Genomic DNA, 24,061 nt, shown 5'->3' on the forward strand with positions numbered 1-24,061 from the left:
TCATGTAAATGAATGGTATATGAGCCAGAATTAGAAATCAAAAAATATACTTCAAATATATATTTTTTCTCTATTGATGGTTTCTATTTTTTTAGTTATGTTGATGTATGTTTAAGTGTTTTTTTACATAATGTATTTGGCTTAAGTTGGTTATTAGTAGGACTAATAATGTTAGCGATTACAGCAATGATTATTAATCTCTCTCTCTCTCTCTCTCTCTCTCTCTCTCTCATAATAATCGAATAGAAACATAAGACCAACACTTTGTGATGCTAATGCGAACTATTACTGCATTGATTATTAATCTCTATCTCCTTCTCTCATGAGACCATCATATCGCAATGCTAATGTGAATGAATACTGCATCGATTATTATGTCTATGTCTATCTCTCTCGATACTTGTAATCGAATCGAATTATGAGACCATCACACCATGGTGCTAATGTGAACGAATACTGCATCGATTATTATGTCTCTCTCTGTCGCTCTCTCTCTATAATTGTAATCAGCTTCCGCTGATTTTAATCCCATACTGTATTTGTAGCGATGTCGTTATGCGGTTTGACTAGATATGATGTTTAGCTTTGATGTTTTTAAGTAGTAAACGTATTCACGTTCAATTGCAGGAGAGTACAGCTTAAAAAAGAACCCCTTCACACACACGCATGCACTTTACAGGTGTGTGTACCAAAAACGGCACCACAGTGCAATCATATATGGGCAACTTGTAATCTGACATATTTTGTTCAATAATAATAATCTCTGTCTTATTGGAGTTTAGCATAATGAAGTTATTCTCTCTCACGCGAGTAAGACCGATCGCGCAATGCATCACATATGCTTAAACTTTTATGTAGCCACGCAACAATAATTTCAGCATGCATTCACTGTATACAGCGGGACGTGATGTTCTGATTTTTCGAACGGATTCTTAACCTAAAATGCACCGCAATGCAAGTGATGCAAACCAAATGCAGCGTTCTATTGAAAAGGAATGTATTTATTTCTGCCGTACCAAAATGCAATGAAGCAACTGAACGTCTGACTGGGGTGTCACTCTTCCTCACGCACAGATCGATTAATCGATTATTATGTCTATGTCTCTCTCTCTCTATAATTGTATAACTGAATACTGCATCGATTATTATGTCTATGTCTCTCTCTCTATAATTGTATAACTGAATACTGCATCGATTATTATGTCTATGTCTCTCTCTCTCTATAATGTATAACTGAATACTGCATCGATTATTATGTCTATGTCTCTCTCTCTATAATTGTATAACAGAATACTGCATCGATTATTATGTCTATGTCTCTCTCTCTCTATAATTGTATAACTGAATACTGCATCGATTATTATGTCTATGTCGCTCTCTCTATAATTGTATAACTGAATACTGCATCGATTATTATGTCTATGTCTCTCTCTCTATAATTGTATAACTGAATACTGCATCGATTATTATGTCTATGTCTCTCTCTCTATAATTGTATAACTGAATACTGCATCGATTATTATGTCTATGTCTCTCTCTCTATAATTGTATAACTGAATACTGCATCGATTATTATGTCTATGTCTCTCTCCCTATAATTGTATAACTGAATACTGCATCGATTATTATGTCTATGTCTCTCTCCCTATAATTGTATAACTGAATACTGCATCGATTATTATGTCTATGTCTCTCTCTCTATAATTGTATAACTGAATACTGCATCGATTATTATGTCTATGTCTCTCTCTCTATAATTGTATAACTGAATACTGCATCGATTATTATGTCTGTCTATGTCTCTCTTTCTATAATTGTATAACTGAATACTGCATCGATTATTATGTCTATGTCTCTCTCTCTATAATTGTATAACTGAATACTGCATCGATTATTATGTCTATGTCTCTCTCTCTATAATTGTATAACTGAATACTGCATCGATTATTAATCTCTCTCTCTCTCTCTCTCTCTCTCTTTCTATCCCTCTCTCTTATTCATCGTTGGCATAGTAATCGATCGTAATCGAATTGAATCGTTAGATCAGTGACAACTCGTACACCTAGTTATTAGACTCCACCCTACTACTAAAGCAGACTCTGGCTCCAAATTACTTCATCGGCGCAAGAGGTCAGCAGCATAGAACATGGAAGTCTACAGACACCAGTTGTCCAACATATTTAAAGTCTATGGGTAAAACCCAAAGCTTGGATTTAATTTCTTATTAAACCCTGTTTTATAGGCTTCCAATTTGTTCTTATGGGAAACTAAACAAACGGGGAACTAGTTCAGAACACAGCGAAATAGGGAAAGCTTAGAACAGGGTTCCTCAAATCTTACTCTGGAGGGCCGGAGCACTGCAGAGTTTAGCTCCAACCCTGATCAAATACACCTAAGCAAGCTAATCAAGGTCTTCATGATCACTAGAAAATCACAGGTGGGTAAGTTTGATTAGGGTTGGAGCTAAACTCTGTACACACAGAACGGATGTGTTAATTCCCTAACCCAACACCCTAAATGCGTTTCACCCATATTTGTGTTATAATTGAAACAACACATTTTGTGTTACTTTTAACACAACGTGTGTTTTATTTTAACACAAAATCCACACAAAATTACACATAATGTGTTAAAAGCATAACGCAAAAAGATGTGTAAAAAATGAACAGTGCAGTGGTCCGGTCCTCCAGGGTAAGATTTGAGGGACTTTGGCTTAGAAGATGGAGCACACTAACTCCACCGGAATACATAAGCTGTCATCTCCGCATGGTGAAGAGCTGTAAATTCATTCAGGTCTTACTTTGCCAGGAACGCCACAGATAAAGGAAGGAATGTTTTCAACCTTGAAATAAGAACGAACGAATAGGACGGCTAAACAAAGTCAATGCGATGAAATGCTGTCGGTGGCCTTACAAGGACCAATGTGAAAAATTGCTTCTCATTACAGGAACAATGGCCCTTCAGTACCCTTGTGAGTCACGGTCGTGACAAACCGAGGGTGAGAGAGGGTCCCTGTGCGGCCGCCTGAGACGCTGCGATGAATGATTTTTCACATCAAACTCAATGCCTTTTCATTTACCTGTCTGTCACGAGTTCTTTAAACATGCATGAGACGGGGACAAAACCCTAAAGCATTGCAGCCTTTCTGCAAGTCAAAGTGTTGAAATTCAACAAAACCAGGGCAGTCTAATCACTAAATTCCATAAAATTTACTGCAAAAAACATCATCATCCAACAAACCACACACCTGTGGAAGAACTCCTTCATTAGCTCTTCTAATGTAACTCTTTCATCAAAGGCCTTGCATTCAGCGTCCTTTCAAAATGCCTACCAAAAAACATGAACATCTCTCTCTTGTTTCCAAACAGTTTCTCGTGCCTGCGTGGGTTCGAGTGGATGTTGCTCGGGGCATTTACACTGAGTAAGATTCTCCACTATAGCTTATCTGAAGCTGTCATCTTTATCTCTGCGCTGAGACAGCAGATGAATAGAGGTACCAGTGCTTCTAATGAAGATAAACAGGTGGACATGTGCAATTACTAAGGGTGTCACGATTTCGATTTTAAATCGAAATCGATAGAAATTAAGTCTCAACCTCGAACTTCGAATTTAAAAATTGGATCGTCGATGCTGCCACGCCCCCATGTCACGTCCGGTCGGCTTGCCAAGCGGGGGAAAATAAACTCTCAGAAGTGCCTTTAAAAACATCCATCCAGCAGAACGCGATTTATATTTTAAACACGAGGGATGTATTGCTCCTTGAAATGCATATCATAAACAGGATTACTACCTAGTGATCTGCCTTCGGACAGAGCGCAACTCTCTGATTGTGCACGAGAGAGCCGCCAAGATGCAGCGGGTTTACTTTTAAACAAAAGGTATAGTTTGCCTCAGCTCGCATAAAAAGCATAAAACTGAACAAATACGTAAGGATTATTACTTTAGTTTATGTTTAGACTTTGGACAGATGCGAGATGCGCATGCACGTGAGACAGAGAGAAGCGCAGCTGCTTATGACGCACCGGTTTTAGTTCAGATAATAGGAGTCCAAGACGCGCACATTAAGTCTATCTGCGTGCAAGAAGGAATTCTCTCTCTACAAGCTCTCTCGCGTAAAGTAAAGCCTACAAACCCCCATGCGAGGAAAAGCATGCAATGTGCATGTTAATGTGAAACTATAATAATAATAATAATAATAATAATAATGCCATAAAATTTTTTGTCTTAAAAAAATCATTTAAAAATCGAGAATCGAATTGAATCGTGACATCAGAATCGAAAATGTAATCGAATCGAGGATTTGGAGAATCGTGACACCCCTAGCAATTACTGCCACTCACTGCATCTGAGAGAGAGCCCTCCATATCTAAGAAGAGAACTAAGGCTTAATGAAATAATGGGATAAATGGAAATCACGATCATGCATGAGGTAAATATCCAGTGAAAACAGTTATAAATAATAAAATGTATTGTATGGAGAAGGGTTTTTCCCTCCTAGGACTTTTCCCTCCTGAATAAAAAAGCCAGGAGTTTTTCTCCCCCTGGGGAGTCAGCTAACATTGGCTTAACTTAGCACCCTCTTCTATGTGTTACATTATCACTACGCTCGCTAGTACCATTTAATCTTAGCCGCTGTATTCTGCTGCTTATGTTGTCCATCAATTTTTGCATCTATTAATGTAAAGCTGCTTGGAAACAATTAAACTATTGTGAAAAGTGCTATATAAATAAATAAATAAATAAATAAATAAATAAAATGACATTAATTATTGTAATGCTGCGCACACACCAAAAGCGAAGCATTGCGTTCCTCGCTGTAGATAACTTGTGGTATTTGGCTTTGCGTCATGCGAACATTGGGGCAATTACGCCGGCCAACGCGCATTTTTTGCATTGTGCAGAAATCAAAAGAAGATATGTTGAAGAACACAGACAACACGGTCCACCAATGACTTCCATTGTATGGACATAAAAACAGTAACTTTGAGCGTTGCCGTGGGAAACGCTCGGCTGGTGTGAACGCAGCATAAGACATCTCTCAAAATATTAGGCAAAAGTCATATAGTTTTTGAATGACGTGAGGGTGAATATTTTTATTTTTTGGTGTACTACACCTTTAAATAGGTCAACGGGGAGCCAAAGATTTAAGATGGTTACATGTTTACATGCCCAAGTTCAAATGTTTAAGATGGCCATGTCTTTATAAAATCAAACAACTAAGACATGCAAACCAGCCTTAGGTGGGTCAAGATATTTTTCAGCACAGAAAAAGAGAAATTAGTGCTATAACATCAAAGCTTTACATTTCTATTACGAAAATACTCCACTGAGTGCAATAGTGTCTGTCAGAAGAGAAAAACCTTACAATCACATTTGTGTGTTGTACTTGATTTCAGAACACAAAAAAATCATATAAAGGACACTTGAAGAGGCATATAACATTTGCACATAAATATGTTTTTTGTTTGTGAGAGAACAGTGCTGGCAAGGGCTCGCAGCCCACGCAGACCATTAGAGAAGCTGTCACAAGAAACAAATGTAAAACCAAAGCGCCGGTAAGAATGATTGGCGCTATGTCACGAGACGACATAAAAACACATGAAATGAAGGTTTAACCCTTCACCCGAACTGGCAATTTGATGCAAGCGCCCGTATCAATGCTTGCTTTTAAAATGACATTTACAAAAACGGCATCGTTATTTATAAAAGCTTTGTACTTTGAAGTAAAAAGCTCAGTTTCCATGAAACACTTCACAGGAGTAAAAATGCTACATGCAAAGCACCCGCGAAGGGTTACCTTGTGGTGTGAGAGCAGCAGACAGTTGGAGTGTTCGTGTTCGCAGGCGAGTTCGTAGTCTGGTAGCAAGTTGGCCAACTGCTGCACGAAGTGGACAACCTCCTCGTGCCAAGGGACATTGGCCATGGTCAGGCTGCTGGCCGAGCTCTCACCGCAGTACGTCACTCCCTGAAGGAACAGCAAAACATACACAGAGTCTGTAATCACTTTACTTTTTTTATTTGTGAAGTCTCATAATCTAATTGTAAGATTAGGAGCATCAAAGTTTGACTTTATTCGGTATTAAAGATATCAAGGTTATATTTTTAAATGTAGGATGATTTTATGCAGAAAACAGTAAATAACACTAAAAACTTTAGCTGGGTTTTCACAGACTGTTTCACGTTGTTGCCGTTAAGATCGTTGGCCTCACCATATTAAAATCACTAGATTAGACGGCTCGTTGGAATGCTTGCTTTTGATTGGCCAATCACAACATCTGCAGGTTTGTTATTTCCAGATAACAACCCCTCAAAAAAAATAACACAAGCTAACCCGGATGCTGCAAATTATTTTGACAGGTACGGTGTAATATATTACACAAAAATTATATATAAATATGTTTTTAAATAACATATATTACATTATATTTAAACAAATTGCATGTTTGTGATATTTGAACGTCTCATCTTAAAACCGAAAGTAAATGGGTTTTCCTTGCGAAAGGTCTGCATTCGTTAAAAATTTGCAAATAAAATATTTCATAACCGCACGCAGCCCAATGCTTTTAGTACAATACGTGTTTTAACTCTTTCCCTGCCAATGACGAGAATTTCCGGCTTTCCGCAATATCGCTATTATCGGGTGTGCCTCATAAGTTTTGAAAAGTGAAGCCGCTGGTAGAGGTCTACACGGAAGACCCTATATTTTAAATGATCAGCCGGGTCCGGGTCGGGTCTCAATCTATTACTTCGGGCTCTGCATCTGATTTCTATCAAAAGTCCTTCACAAAAATGGAATTATCTCAGCTTTTTGCTCAAAATTGTGTGTTTTTGAAGAAACCTTCACATATTTGAGAGGTGATAAAAAGAGAACTAATGAAGGTATGATGAAACTGTTTTTTTTTTTGAAAGAAGACGGTCTGTTCTTTCATTTGATATATTGATTGTTTTTATATTTAAAGTTGAACATTTTCTAGAAGTCATTAAACTTTTGTGAAAAATGCTGGCGCTGGCAGGCCACTTTTTTTTTAAAAAACGCTGGCGGGGAAAGAGTTAATAAAACTGATATTTCCTAGCATGCTTTAAAACTCACTAATTTTCCTACTTTAGCTATAACTGCAAGGCCTTCCTCACTGTATAAAGTAGGGACGCAAAAACACAGAATTACATTAGCACGCACACAAAGCCCAAGGACATGGCAGCACGTGGAGGCTGATTCATAATGTTTTTTATGGATGATGGGAACTAAGAAAGCCAGATCATTTCATTTAACACACACACACACACAATACACTGGACAAAATGAACATCACACCTGATACCTCACATTTTTACAGTCATGAACTCTGACGTCTGATCGGATGGCGAAACAACCCAGTGTCAATTCAGGTCACACGCTTCGCGCTCATTTAAACCTTCACACATCATGAAAAGCAGTCATTAATATCTATGGCAGCCAGAGAAGCAACACATATCGCCGCTGGATGAAAACAAGACCCATGCGTGATGTGGCCGGCATTCGTTTACAAGCCTAGGTGTGTGTAGGAGTAGCTGTAAAGATATTACTCATCCTGTGATATAGTGAAAGCCCATTCAGCCTTCATAACTCTATATTAGGCTGGACAATCAATAGATGAACATCTCTGAATGACCAATTGAAAGAGAACCAATCACATTTCACAATCTCTAGACTGAGGTTTGGTCACAGGTCATATGAAATGTAATGTGGGTTAAAAATGGTTTCGAAATTAACAACGACATAAACAAACGGCTTTTGTGAGCCAAACTTAACTCACGGTAGACTTCCACAAAGAATCAATAACAACAGAGTCCTTCTAGAGTAGATTATTTCTGATAACAAGCAAAATAAATAACAAGTAGATTAGATTAGTTTAAATCATAGCTAAAGCTAGAAAAAACTAGTATGTTACAGTGTAACAAAAACGAAAGTTCATTTTCTTAAAAAAAAAATCCAGATAATTTACTCACCAAAATGTCTTCCAAAATGTTAATGTCTTTGTTCAGTCGGGAAGAAATTATGTTTTTTGAGAAAAACATTCCAGGATTTTTCTCATTTTAATGGACTTTAATGCAACACTTAACAGTTTTAATGCAGTTTAAAGTTGCAGTTTCAAAGGACTCTAAACAATCCCAAATGAGGCATAAGGGTCTTATCTAGCGAAACGATTGTCATTTTTGACCAGAAAAATAAAAAATATCCATTTTTAAACCACAACTTATCGTCTATCTCCGGTCCTGTGACGCGCGACCTCACGTAATTGCCTAATACCGTGGAAAGGTCACGTGTTACATATATGAAAGGCACATTTGCGGACCATTTAAACAATAAACTGACACAAAGACATTAATTAGTATCATTCCACATGCAACAACGTCTGAACGCTCCTCTTTCTCCACACTTCTAAACACTGGGGCGTAGTTTCGCATACGTCCTCCGTGACCTCTTGACGTAATGACGTATTACGTGAGGTCGCGCTGGCGCGTCACAGGACTGGAGGAAGACGAAAAGTTGTGGATTAAAAGTGCATATTTTTCAAAAATGACAGTCGTTTCGCTACATAAGACCCTTGTGCCTCGTTTGGGAACATTTAGAGTCCTTTGAAACTGTTAAGTGTTGGGGTCCAATAAAGTCCATTAAAATGAGAAAAATCCTGGAATGTTTTTCTCAAAAAACATAATTTCTTCTCGACTGAACAAAGAAACACATCAACATTTTGGATGACATGGTGGTGAGTAAATTATCTAGATTTGTTTTTAAGAAAATGGACTAATCCTTTAAAGTCACAATGTTATTGAAATTAAAAACTTCAACTTGTTTGGAATATTGTGGTATTTTTTTATAAATGAGTTATAAGCGAGCTTCATTCTTTTTTTATTCACGTACCCTTGTAATCTTTAGTCAAACACGCTAATCTCCTCCCCTTCCTGGAAACGACCTCTCTTTATGTCCAGTCACGAGGAATGGCGAAAGGGCGAGGGCCAGGAAAAGATCACAGGGATTAGCAAATAGCAACATGACCCAACTCCCAATGAACCAATCCATTCTCAATGGACAAATTAAAGCCAAGCCCTACCTTTAATTCTCATACGAGAAGTCATTTCACTATACGTCACGATGGGGTAAATAAACAATCACTAATTCAGTTACATTGTGACTTTAAATAATAGTAATGTGGAACCGAAAGAGGCTATGTGTTATCTGCACTTCAGTCATTTAGGTCGCGGCTGATGTCCAAAGCTGATATCAAGCCTGAAACAAAATTAATGAGTCCAGCTCTTATCTGACCGCTCTGTAGCCATACAGAATAACGATTACCTACTGGCCCAAGAAATCAATGGGGTGAGAACAATGGGGACGATTTCTCGGCCTGTCTCTACCAACACTATAGATTTTGTTTCAGACTAACAACGCAGCTAGTGAAACAAATCTGCACCCACTGTACTGCAACAGCTACTATGAAACTTAACAAAAATGGTGCCAAATAAATGTCATAAAAGTGGTCTTCAGAAGTTACTGTAGATAGTTTATCCTGTCCTCTGAAGTTTAAAATCTTCAATGACTACGGCAGATATAACTGGTGAGCCCAGCGCTGGCTCTCCATCTTTGCGTCAGGGCTAACAGATAAGACACTCTTTGAAGGATCATGATTTTAACAAACACAAATATCGCGATTACTTACCACAGGACTGAGAAACGGAGCAGTCTTTATAGGTCAGACAAGATATCTTTGGTATCATGACATTGTATGCAGCTATAAAGATAACTTTAAATAAAAATTGGACTATATTTTCACTTAATACAAGTTCTTGGTATAATTATGCAAAATTTAAGAGGTCACAAAAAAGCAAAATGTTTGTAACTTGCTTCATCCATGAAATGACTTTCTGCTCACCAAAGGTCATGTTTAAAGCAACAAATAAGGATCTCAGAAGCAAACACATCTAAACGTATTAAAGAGCCGCACAGATCCAAAATTGAATGTATTGCAGTGTGTCATGTCCATCAATGTAAACAATGTGCAAAGTAGTTGAACCAAAAAGTGCACGATTAATAAAGTTATTGGCTTCTAAAGTAGGGAGTCGACTCAATCGCTGAAACGAGTCGCTGAATCTCCCGCCTGTCTTTATCTACGTCATACGAACACTTTGCATAATAATCTTCGCCTACAGCCTTGCCCGTGGGAGAAACGAAAACTATGACCTGCCCACAGCTAGTTAGTGTGTAAACATCATATCACACTGTTTTTTTCAGTTGTGTTGTTTTCACTACCGAAGGATGAAGATATGAAGAATCTGTGGTTAAAATTACTTTATCAAGGAGAGAAGATACCCATATGGTTCAGTACCTTTATTTGGAACAACATGCGTCTTCTAACCACAACCTGTAAGTTACATACTTGCTTAAATGAGTGTAAAATGTTAGTGTCTGTTGTCGTTTTTATTGCTTGGATTAATGATGAATGATGTGTATTGATGTTGTTGTTTAAACTCTTAATATACTGTCAGAGAGTCATGCGCACTTGTGTTTACATTTTTGCTATGGTCCGGTTAGCTTACATAAATGCTTAAATGAGTGTAAAAACGTTAGTTTCTGTCGTTGTATTTTTGCTTGAATTAATGATGAATGATGTGTATTGATGTCGATAATGTCTTCTCAGTAAATCATGTTAGCACTAGGTCAATACATGTTGCACTATTGTCGGTCATGCCACTGATTTGTGGTCTGTGTCAGTTGATCAATCAGAGCAGAGTAGGCTATTGAAAGGTGGGGTTTAGGCAGAGTCGTTGAACAGCTTCACACGAATCGTTTGGGGATCTCTGAGAAATGGGGAAATTTAAAATTTATATTTTGAGAAAATTACAGCATGCATTTAAACCTGTTGTAAACTGTGATAGGACACTTAAAATTTGCATCTTACTGGCTCTTTAAGCGAATACTATCTTTACATCCTATACGCAATGAAATTGAAATGAAAAGCTGTAATTTGTTTTGAAATATTAATATTATTATTTGAATATTACAAATTCATGTGCCCTCATAATCTTTAATCAAAAACGCAAAACAATCCAATCAGTTCTCGATGTATGAATTCAAGTCCAGCCCTAGCTTTATTTCAGAAGCTGTTTCACTCGAATAAACGTCACCACGGGGAAAATAAGACAATCGCTACTTTCATTTCATGGCGAATTTAATCTCGGCCTCAGGTTATTGAGAAATACCTGTTTGTTGGCAGAACCATAAGTCACATAAAAAATGCTACATTCAGACAACATGTCAGATGCACCTAAAGGGTTTTGCATCTGAGCTCTTCAAATGCGTGCAAAACAAATGTAAACATATCAGTCTGAAACGTCATAATCTAAACTTTACAAAACAATACACGTGACTACGGACAACACAAGGGTGCCGGACAATCTGGTGTGTAAGTAGCTGTCAAGTGTTGTAAATACCCCAAGACTGAGCAGCACTCGTGGAGAACAGAATAAAATGGAAACCGCCCAACAGCTTCATAACTCAGAGGCACACGTTTCAAACCTGTTCGGCTACCACTGAACTTCATTACTACTCATATAAATCAACCCTCTCCTCCACATCTACAGAAATGGCCAAACGCACACAACACAATTCTGCCGCTGCTGTGGGTTTGATGGCTGGATCACTGGAGCGCCATAGAGGAAAATGAGATGTCAAGACATTCGATGCTTGGCTAAATATACAGCCTTGTTTAATGGCTAAAAGAAGCCGTCTGTCTGGTTTGGCTCATGCAAAGAGTCATTTGTCTAATTTAAAGGAATGTTGAGTGTTCAACGCAAATTAAACTCAATCAACGACATTATTCTTGAATCAATTATGGATGTTACAGTAAGTCTCGTACAATTATATTTACAATGGGCAAAAAGCTGTAATTGGTAACTTTTGCTTCTATTCTGCATCTCCAAACATAATGTAAAATTGGAGATTATGTACTTATCTTTACATGGGTTGAAAACCAATGACGTCAAACTGACGTTTCCCAACTAATTTCCCATGAAATCTGACCTGACAGCTTAAATTATAAATCATTTTAAGAGTTTATTGTTGCGAATCAGGTTAAAGAAAAGAGACAGATTTTTATGCTTGCTCAATACAGGATTTATGTTTATTATTAACCAAAAGTTATTACAGATTTAATGGTAGAAACATAAAGCTCAAATTGTTAGCACAACTTCAAATGTTTAGTTATTGTGGATTATTTAGGCTATAAAGTTGTCTTTATCATACACTGTGAAAAGTCCTTGTTGCAGTAATTTTTAAGCTTAATCAGCTTAATTCAATTCAATTCTTGAATAGTGAGAAGTTGCTATAAATTATAAAAATAAAATTGAAAACTTAGAGAGACATATAATGAAAATCTGACTTTTTCTATGTTTAAGTGCTATAATTGGGTTCCCAGTGCTTCTATCAACCTAGAAAATATGAAAAAGATCAACCCAGTAACTTAGTTTTGGTAAACCATTCTCTGCAGGCACGTAAAAAATAGGTTAATAGATTAATTTGGTTCTCCTTGTGATGTCAGAAGGGGATAATACCACCCCTTAATCTGCACTATCCAACCACGGCACTGCCATTTAGTGCAGAGATCAGATCATTTGAATTGTAAAGGACACACCCAAAAAACACATTTTGCTCACAACTACCAAGTGGCAATTTTAAATAGAATTTAATAAATTATCTATTTGATATTTTTAGCTAAAACTTCACATACATACTCTGGGGACACCAAAGATTTATTTGGCATCTTTAAAAAAGTCTGGTAAAATGTCCCTTTTAAGCCAATTTTTTTATAAATTTATAGCAACTCCTTAATATTCAAGAAAGTAAAAATTAACTTAAATATTTAGGTGTTGCGAGTACATAAACAAAGGTGTTGTCCTTTGTTGTTAGGTAAATACAGGGCTTGACATTAACACCCACCAAATGCGGGTAGATTTCGGCTGTGGCGGGTAAGACAGCCAATCCCACTAGCAACTTTGGCAGGTTGAATATAATTTTTTAATTGTGGTTTTCTTAAATTTATGCGAAATGATAAACAATGCGCAATGCGACACTGGGAAACTACAACTCCCATGAGCACTCTGCACCCAGCGCAACGCACAGAGACCGTTTGTTGAGACGCGGGCGCGATCAGCGGAGCGTTGCGGACCAAACGCCACCTTCCAAAAAAGTGCGCGAGAGCTGATGGATTTGCGAATGCACAAAAGGACGCAGTCTGAGCGCAAACATACTTCGGGAAAGATAAAACAAATGCATGGAATTGATCGAAGAGACATAAATTGCGTGCACACTCACAGGGCAAGAGCGGAGAGAAATTCAGCGCATACCTGAATGCACATGAAATCAAAGGAAACCCGCCAGCTGAGAGGTTTGGGCATCATTTAAATGTACGCTACTTTGGGCAACAATAATGCCCTCGTGACATTTGTCATTAAAAGTCTTAAATCACTTTTAACATAAACCATGATCAAGCTTATAAAATACAATCTGCATAAACAGTCAAATTTATGTACATTTCTTGACAGTATTTACTGCTGTTGTTAATAAATATTTAAAGTGGTTACAAAGGGGTTTTGTGTTTATCTTTTAAGTTAATCTTCTACACCCCTGCTCCACTTTTAATCCCTATATTCATTCAAAGTTAATCTATTTATGCCTTACTAGCATGTTTTTCATGCACCTAAATATATGATATGATCTATACCAGTGGTTCTCAAACTTTTTCCCCTTATGTACGGTGCATTTCTTTCGCGGCCCCCCCAAAGAAAATGTATAACAAAATACTGCTCTAAAATTTAACATTTTAATTAAACAAAACATATTAAGTTAAACAAAGTAGTGCTGTTGGTTAGTAGCCTTATTTTTGTTTTAAGTTTAATTACACAGAATTCATGATAAATTAATGTATTTTATAAAATGTCATAAAACTGGGGCCCCCCCTGATACCATCTCGCGGCCCCCAGTTTGAGAACCACTGATCTATACTGATATACCTGGTATATAAATGATGTCTTTATTTTGGGTGGTCAGACTGCATTTGAAATTCATTATGTATTTAATTTAGCTAAACCAAGTAAATTAGCTTGAATTAAAGTCATTTTAGGATGCCAAAGTCAAGTTTAATCATATAAAATGTATAGGTGCGTTCTATTCGACCGTAAGTGGACTGCGAAGTGGACTTCACAGGGTATTGCGCCATCTTAAGTGATATTCCAATCCGAAGGGAGCGAACATGTTCAGTTCGAAGGGCACTGCGCACGGCATAGGGAAACAGGGAACATCGATACATCACTTCACAGGAAGTGGAGAGCGATAATCACCCAACTGTCATTGCGCCCATCACGTGATCACCAGTCGGAACGGTCAGACCCGACTATGCAATTATATGGCAATCGTTTAAAAACACATATATACACATAGTTAACCAAATAAAAGTTTTCTTTCATATTTGCATGACAGTAAAAGCAGGGCTACAAGTCTGTTAATAGTCAAGTAATAGCAGCAATAGTCAATTTAAGTGTATAATAAACATACGGTTTTCATTACGTAGTACTCAATGTTTTTTTATTGTATAGTGTACATATTTTAAATGTGATAGTAAATAAAAATTAAAATATGAATGTAGTCCTATATATATTTTTGTTATATCAATCTGCCCGACCCCGTCGTTGACTTTCTTTGATGATGTTTGCAGGCCGTTCCAAATGAGCGGTTATTGTCCGTGAAGTCCACTTCAACTGATATACCGTGCTCAGGGAGTAGGGAGCAGTGAACACTCCGTAGGGACCCTGTCGAATGGAACGCACCTTATTTTACCAGCAACAAAATTGTGGCCAGTGAAAATGCTGAGTCCTGGGTATATACATAGAAATTTAGACTGTACTGGTTTTCATTGTCTGACATGAATTACACAATGTTTGTTTGTCTGCCGATTCAAAAAGTACAGCTAAAGGGTTCATATTAGTACCTGAGAGGTACATGTTGTTGGTACCAAACGTATACATACCTGTACTTAAATGGTACAATAGGATTTATTGCCTGGCTTAAAATATTTATATTGCAAGTGCCTTACTGTAAGTTTATTTTGTGTTTTATCATTCCTCTAAAAAATAAGGGGAAGAAAGCAGAAATGACTGATTGATTATGTTTGCAGTGGGCTGTGACCAAAAGATTAAAAACAGTATGGCACTTTTAGTGGGGTTATACGAGTACCAGCTTGGCCCATTGCAATCATTAAACAGCAGAGTGACACCATTAGGAAAACGGTTTCTGCAAATCATCTTAACATCTCTCTTGGATGTGGTCGACTGATAAAACAAACATTTCAAGTTTGCATGAGAATACACCCTTAGTGTTAACGGACAGGTGTCAAGAAGGTAAGAGACAATTTGCAATTTTGAGCAGGGCTGATAAACCGTTGAACAGGTTCAGAAATCAGGTCTAGAGTTTAAGACAGACCAGCTCTGTTTGGGTAATTTCTGTGATTTCATTTTACACATTTCCATGGCCTTTATTTTATCCCGCAGAAGGCGGTGTAAATCCTCGCCTTCTGCGGTCTATCAAAGCGGGTGATTATTGTTGCTAGGCAACAGGATGTCATAGTTGATGTCGGCTTTACTTTGGAGTGCTTCTGCTTTAAATGTGAATTCAGTGAGGTGGGCTCCCTACAGGGCAGGTGCTCAAAAGATCACATGACTGGCTGTTGAGTCGTAATGAGATTACAGCAGGTTTAGGATTTATATTAACAGAGCCATTTGGGAGTTTAACAGGGAAGAAATACCTGAATGAATGTAAAAAACCCAAAATAGCTGCATTTGTTGCTCCCAAATATACACTACCATTCAAAAGTCTAGGGTCTATTCTTTATTCTGGGCTCATGTTGGCTGCCTTTCATTGTTTGGCCCAAGTCATTTAAAAATGTTTTGTAATGAAATAAATTACATTGGCATAATTATATTTTTCTCCACATTACTCATTTCAGTAACAGTTGTATTTATTAACAATAGCTAACATAAACTAACAATGAACAATACTTCTACTGCATTTATTAATCTTAGTTCATGTTAATTTTAGCATTTACAAATACATTTTCAATTTAAAAGTTTATAACCGTTAATGAACAATTGTACTTGTATAAACTATCAATAACAAATATTTATATATGCAGAGACGGTTTCATCAGATGCACGTGCGGTGTTTGTTTAATGGTCTGACTAGTTACTTAACTGAACTCTTGAACAAATATCTAGTTGAAAATAACAAATGTTTTGGTTTCCTAAAGACGAGGAAAGATGCCGATCATTGATTACTTAAGGAATAATTGCAACGGGCCATTGAATTATAAGAAAATAATGCACACTCAAGGTGGTAATGCATTATTTTCAAATAATTCAAAGGACCGAAGTCAGTTATTCCACGGTTACCACAGACATTGCTCTGGTGCCTATTTTTAAGACATTTGACAAGTTAAGTGTGCGGTTATCAAAAAATAATGCATACCCACGGAACATTTTTTAACCAATCAGATACAGCATTCAACAGACCCGTGGTATAACGCTTTTTGATGGGAGGTTTGGCAGCCGAACTGTATTTAAGATTGCATACTTTATATAGTACACATTTTACACAGTAACGTTAACTAAGTGTAGTTTTTTATACGCTTTAGCTATGATTTGAACTAAGGTAATCTACGTGTTGTTTATTTTGCTTGTTATAAGAAATAAACTACTCTAAAAGGATTTCTAAAAGGATATTGATTCTTAGCGAAGTTTACCGGAAGTTACGTTTGTTCCACAAAAGCCGTTTGTTTATGTTGTTACTGCTGAAACTGTCTATATTGCTAATTATTAGTTCAATTTAACTAATGGATTTACTAACTACCCTATTTTTTTACATTTAGACATATGGTCAGATCAAAAGGCTTTTAAGAAACACTTCAGTCAAGTGACACTAAACTTTTGAATTTCCTTACAAAAGCAAAATTTAAGACAAAGCTTTTTGTTCATTTTGACGGTTACCAAAATAAAGTCAGCACTGCTCAATTGGTCCAGTGCACACTTCATATGCGATTACAGTATTTGGATATAAAACGATTTGAATCCAGTTTACACTTATTATAATTGCTCACCAGCTGGGATCGGATCACAAAATTTTACATTTACATTTACAACAGAGCCACTATGTTAACTCTACAGCACTAACACTTATCTCAAATATACAGTATTGAAAAGGCTTTTTATGTATATTAGAGCTCATTCTCAAAGGAATATTTGTGCAGTGGTGTGAAATGGTGATCAATGCACAGTTTACAATTAAATCACAATAAACTAAATAGATCTAGGATGCATTAAGGTAAATAAAAAATCATTATGAGAAGAGATTTAAACAGTTTAGTCAATTATATTAATCTTAAGAGTAGGTTAAATAAATTAGACAGGGGGCCAACCATGGGTAAAGAAAAGACTTTAGGATAAAGCCTAAATTGCATTCTGGCTATGTATAAAATATATAGATACATGTTGACATATATGCATATGAGTTTTATATGTTATTATGTGTAATATGTATTATATATTATTATTTTTAATAATTATTCATTTCCCAAACACTTCATCATTTGCCACTGATCAAACAAACAGATGGACGCTTATAAAAAATGTGTTGTTTCAGAGGCGGTACAGGTCCCCCCATCTGAAGGTTGTCCCCCCTAAAGTTATCATTAAAAACCACGTCTATTACAAATAATACAAACATATATACTTTAAATAATTGTGTAAGTAGTAAAACAATACAAATGCCAACGGGAAAGAAAAAAATTGTTTTAAAGCAACACTAAAGGCCGATTTATAGTCGTGCATAAGTTCTACACAGTAGCTACGGGCTATCCATAGCCTGTGCGTAGCCTGACGTGCACCTCGCGAAAATTTTTACAGCGCATCGGAGCTACGCGAACTGCAAGCGCTGTGATTGGCCCACCAAAACCCCTCCTGTCAGGTAAAAAAAACTGTGTCATAGGTAGTTCTGTTTGTGACGGTGAAACAAAGATGAGCCAAGTTGAGGAGTGATTTAACTCAAACTGCATCAAAAGTCGTTGTTTATTTACTTCCATCACTGCTGGTCTTCTCAAATTATACACAACAAGTTGCTGTTTCTTCTTCGTTTGTGGGTTAACTTGCTAAGCTTCTTCTTCTTTGACGTTTGCGCTGCTACTGTGGTTACACGCGTGGTTACTGCCTACCAGCGGCCTGCGTGTGTTTGCACTTCGACGCAGATGACGACGCAAAAGTATAAATGAAAACCGACGCGGAACCTATGCCGTCGGACCTACGCACAACTATAACGAGCCCTTAAAGGGTTTTTGCTCTTTGCTCCCCCTACAGGTTGGAAGCGGAATTGTCCATTACCACTATCGTAAATACTGCAGCATAGCTGGCTCTGATTGGATTGTAGGTCTGCCGTAAAGCAAGTTTTTGTAGTTTTCACTCGAACTACAGGCCCGAGACCCGACGGTTGGAAAATTCTTTAGTGCGGTTTTGGCCGATAGAGGGCTGCAAATCGAGCCTGTTTCGAGTTGATGAACGACTGAAACTTTTTTGGAAACGTTATTTTAAGGTTAAAAAAAACTCTTTGGTGTTGCTTTAATTTTAGAAACAATATGAGTCCCCTTCCTTTGCCTCACAGTTGTTTGATCCAGTGCCTGCTTTTCCCATTTACTAAAACTTAAAAAAACATTGCAATAAATAAATGGTATTGAAGAGGAATATTAGGCTTCTTTCTTTGTGTACACATATCCTTACAAGTAAACATTTTGCTGTATTATTTGTGTTCCCTTCAAATTTTTTGTTTATTGACACTCCACTGTTAGATGAAATTTACACCCATGATTTACCTTATTAAAAATAGCATATTATATTGACTGTAATAGTGTGATTAACAAAAATTATAAAAGAGACTAGATCAGTCGATTACAAGTAGATATTCGAAGTTTAACATTTAATTGAACCGACACCGTTTCAGCATTTCATTTAGCAGCTTCTCCTAAAACCACAGATTTATCTGGTTAAGTAAGTTAATCTTATCCAAGCTAAAAATCTGTCCTCTGAGGATCCATCGAGTGAATGCATTAGAACACAGAATCAATTTAAAGACCTTGGCTTTCCGCAAAAGGATTAGGGGAAAATGTGTGGGATTTTAGCAACAGCTTAACAAAGCTTCACACCTATTAAACTTAAAAGGGTCAACAGATCGACATTAACTCTGATGATCGAAATTAGCAGGATGGTAATGTAAATTAGCAGGATGCGTACCTTGACCTCGATGAAGTCTGGTTGGCCGAGGGCAATGAGATCAGCGTAGGCTTTAAGTTCATCCACATTCCAGGCCTTAACCAGGGTCAGTCTGTACACCGTTCGTTGTTGCTGGAGAGAAAAAACACAGTGTCAAGGGTATTTAATCTCATTTAGCAACACATTTTACTTTAATCTGATGGATTTGTGAGTGCAACAAGGTATTTAATGAAGGAGGAAATATAGCTGGCAACTGTGGGTTGAAACTTAAGTTTTCTGAGTTATGGTGCTGTTGTTCCAGAGTTCAGCTAGACCCTGCAGTAATCATAAAGCTGCCCTCATACCCTTTAAACCAACACCTTTCTGTTTTTTTGTTTTTCATTTTGTATGTGCAGAATCTATCACTCTCCTAGTGAAATACTAACTTGGCCTGTCAGACAGTTTTTCACTGTTTTACTTTTCATTCTGCGAGTCGGAAAGTCAGAAATGAGATTGCAAAAATATGCCATTTCAAATAAAAAGTATTAAATAACAGTAAAAAATGTTACTGAATAATTATCCATAGGTGATTGATCAGATTACCCAAAAGGGCATCAACATATAAAAGCTGGAATTATGCTAAAATCTAAAGAGCAGAATGGCTGATATAATATCATTTTTATGAAATGAAAATAAAAATAAATTTAAAAAATGTTAATACTTGTTGTCTACATATATGAGATTGTAAAGGTATGGAAAATAGGAGTCTTAAAGGGGTTGTTCAATGGTATTTCAAGCATTCTGATTTATTAACACAGTTATAGAGTTGTGGCAAAGTGTTAAAAAAGCATTTGGGCGTATTACAGAGTATTTCTGTGCTGAATGCACTTCGCCAGGGTTCCTACAAGTTTCGGAAAGTTTTTTTTCGATTACAGGTCCAGCTGACGTTTCAGGGGTTTCTATACGCATCACTTCTTTATATGGGCACTTCCCCCAGAAACCCCCCCCACCCATCAATCAGCGGGAGATGCTAAAACTTGCAAAATCACATCATGCGACACAGCTTTGTTTAATTTCAAAACTTAACAATTGCGAAAGAGAAATCAGACCAATCGGACGACGGAAGGGAGGAGTTCACACTGATGGGGAACTTCTCTACCTATTTCCGGCCTGACGCTTGAGTCTGTCCCAAAATACAACTCTGGTGCGCCCTGTTGGACACGCGTCAAGGGTCCCTAAGGTCTGCACTACATGATGTAACCAAAGTGTGGACTCTGAGGAGGTCCACAAGTTCGGAGTGTGCCATTTGGGACAGGGCCCCTGTTTACTTGTAAACACGTAAATGCAAATCTGTGATAACGGTTACGTCATGTGCATGTGTTAATTTAGTTTTAAACAATGAGTTTAATAACAATTCTCTGACAAAGTTGACAAAATTTTGGCGCTGTATAGTCACTTGTAATAATAAACCTACCTCAGTGTACCTCTAAACAAAACTGTTCAATGCTTTTGCAGTCTTGATTGTTTGTATTTATGGCTCTATAGAAGATATTTGTATGTAAAAGATATATGTGCGCAGGCGCGTAGTGTTTCTTTACAATGTAACATCGCCATCTACTGGCCTGACATGCATAATAGTGCATATTTTTAATAATAAAGCATCATCTTCGTGGATCTGTGTAAATGTTGATTTTTTGAAAGCCTTGTCACGTGTACGTAAAATTTTCAAAAGTGCTACGTAAAAAACGTTTTCTACTAAACATCCTTAAAGACATAGTGCGCTTGCCAACAGAAGACCAACAAAAACCTGTTCAGAGTCCAGTGCAACATTGCATTTCTAGCCATTGCGTCAATGTAATCTTGCTGACGATGCTTAATTATATCACTGGCGACAAGAGAGTCAGGGTGAGCACTGAGAAAAGAGAGAGAGGACTTTTTAATAAGCTCGTTGCTCCAAAACTTAGCCTACGGCGTTTACCCTGGGGTCTTAGAGAAGGTATCACACCAGCCTACATCATTACTCACAAAACCCTCACACCGCGAGGGAGATCTCACACAACACCGAGTGATAATGGACACTCGTCCCTCCAATACACAGTATTGCACCTTGTCAATCCAATGTTCGGTACAGGTACGTGTCACTTTCCTTAAAATAACCATGTCCGTCCCTACAGGCCATGTGTCTTTGCAGTGATGGCTGGTGGCTGTCTAAGGACAGATGTCAGCACTTTCAGCAATGTGCACGATCCATGCTAACTATCAGATGTGAAAGGTAGCCAATAAAAAACCTTACAGCTGGGGGAGATCAGGATGGATCTGTGCTCATGTATGTGAACTGGAGCAATGGCTAATTGGAGTGATGTGAAGGAAGGTGAGGGTATTTAGAGGAGCATCCTGTCAACGCTTCACCCATCCAGGTCAGCAGGCAGACAGCGGGGGAGAACAGACACATGCAACCAACAACATGCCAACGTTGTGACAGCTATATGTGTGAATAAAGGAAGTGCTGACAGTATAACCTATGCCTTTACTGCAGTTCACTTTAAGTTGTCAAACGCAAAAGTGGAAGTTCAGAAGCAAAATGGGCAAATAAACAGCAATAAAATTCATATACTGTAAACATGCATTATACATTTATCCAAAGCAACCTACAGTGCATTCAAGCTATACATTTTATTAATATTTGTTCCCTTGGAATCAAACCCATGACCTTTGTGCTGCTGACGCAGTGCTCCACCAACTGGGCTATAGGAACAATGTATCGCCCATCCTTTCAACAAACCAACTAGGAAAGCCCAGCAATCCCATGATGCCATGCTAAAAACCAAGGAAGGCAGAGAAGAGAGTTTGCTTTAATTCATCAGCAGGGGACGGATGGAAATCCAGCAGAATGGCAGTGCGAAGCTATAAAAAACTGTGTGACTTTTTGCCTGACCTCTATTCACCACGGTGCATGGTATTTTCAGCTCTGTGAAAGGTCTTAAAAGAGCAGGACCGCTTGTGCACATAAACCGCTTGGTCTTAACAACCGAACCAAAGTCGTGAACTGCAGAGTGGGGTTTTGACAGTACGGGGTTGGGGTAAATAATTCATTTGTAGAAATTAAGCACTGACTATATTGGAAAGATACGTCTTTCGAAAAATATTTTTATGCTCAAAATAAATAAAAATTGTATAGGTGTCTGAATGTGAAATAAGTCCCAGTCACACATCAAAATCTACATAACCACACACATAAACTTGGTAAACCTGCTTCCTTACAATCAACGTGTGCTGTGTAAGCTGAAATTATTGCAACTTGTTCAATAAAACATTTCTAAATGTCTAAAATGGCACTTAAACATTATCATACTTGGGGAATGATTTATTTTCCCACCTTGGAGATGCATAGTCTTCAATCATGAAAAAATGTTGCCACTTGCTACTTACACTGCAGTTTATTCACGTAGCTGGAAAAATGTCATCTATGTACATAATGTGGCCATTACACACAATCACATGTAATAAAAGGCACTTATACCGTGAAGCGAGCGCATTTAAATGCATCCTTATTCTTACTCAAAACACCATTATATTTTCCTGCTCTGTTGGGAAGCAAATGGCCAAAACGGTACATTAAGATGAAACATGGTGTGTGATGTGTTAAAGACAAGATGCAAAGTGTCAAATACAGTATCTCCTATTGAGTCTTTCCACTGAACCACAAAACGGTGATTTTTTTCCTTTTATTTGTATTATAATCTTTTTCCTCTGCAAGAATCCATTAGCATCAAAGCGTGTGAATCCATTGGCATCAGAGTGACACGTGTGAATTTATTAGTATTAGGGCTGCGTATCGATTCAGATGTTCCAGATTGATTTGATGTCGATTCACAAGCTATCAAATAGATTCAATTTCGATTCGGTTCGATTTACGATTCCGACTCTCTCGGGTCGTGTTTTTTTTTACTTGCTTCTCGATTCAACTCAATGAATTTAGATTTAATACAAATACTATATTTATTTAAAAAAGAACAGTGAACATACGTTTACAAGTGGGTAATTAATAAAAATTAATTAATAGCCACAAACCTGTATATTAAACTCTTTTATTTTGGGTACACTTGGGTACATTAAAACAGAACCCATCTCTAATTTTCAAAGCATACAATTATGTTAAATACAATACAATTTTTATGCAAGATGAAAAATGAATGCTTAAAAAAGGCAGAACAGTCGCATTCCTTGATCAAACAGGATCAGGTTATTTCATAAAAAAATGGATTCATGGCCTTTGTGAATCGATTTTGAATGAACCACATAAAAAAACGATTAATCGAAAAAAAAATTTTTTTGCCCAACCCTAATTAGTATCAGACAATATTTGAAGAGTTTGGTTCCAAAATGCAATAAACGCCTTTTTTATTAGTTACTGGCAAAATAAGGATTGTATCAGGTCAGTATTAAAAAGTAAATTCTTAATTTTATGCAAAATCTGATATCCACCCTGTTATTCTGTCATCTTTTCTCCCTTTTTTCCAAAACACGACAAACGCCAGTCCTCCTTCTCTTCAGAATGCAATAAATCCGCTCAACCAATCACGGCGGCACTTTGAATACACACAGAAACCTAGTTTGTACTTCGTGATTAACAAACAAACAAACAAAATAGTAATTTTGATGGCATTGATACACCTGTGGTGGTTTTCCATCGCGGGGAAGAAAAGTAAGCCACGTTTTTCAGAATGATGAGCTTTGTACAAAT

At 37.3% G+C, this 24,061-nt stretch overlaps 1 protein-coding gene across 2 annotated transcripts in view; it reads right to left on the reverse strand.

Moving 5' to 3' along the window:
* tyw1 (tRNA-yW synthesizing protein 1 homolog (S. cerevisiae)) overlaps nucleotides 1–24,061 on the reverse strand; it is an 89,653-nt gene that overhangs the window by 11,645 nt on the left and 53,947 nt on the right. For both annotated transcript variants that reach the window (XM_073863049.1, XM_073863048.1), the window contains exons 14-15: nucleotides 19,360–19,470; nucleotides 5,798–5,965 (exon numbers count right to left, since the gene is read on the reverse strand). In XM_073863049.1, coding sequence (XP_073719150.1) covers nucleotides 5,798–5,965; nucleotides 19,360–19,470 — 279 coding nt within the window. The remainder of the gene's footprint in view (nucleotides 1–5,797; nucleotides 5,966–19,359; nucleotides 19,471–24,061) is intronic.

Source organism: Misgurnus anguillicaudatus, chromosome 24, assembly GCF_027580225.2.
Source record: "Misgurnus anguillicaudatus chromosome 24, ASM2758022v2, whole genome shotgun sequence".
Taxonomy (NCBI): Eukaryota; Metazoa; Chordata; class Actinopteri; order Cypriniformes; family Cobitidae; genus Misgurnus; species Misgurnus anguillicaudatus.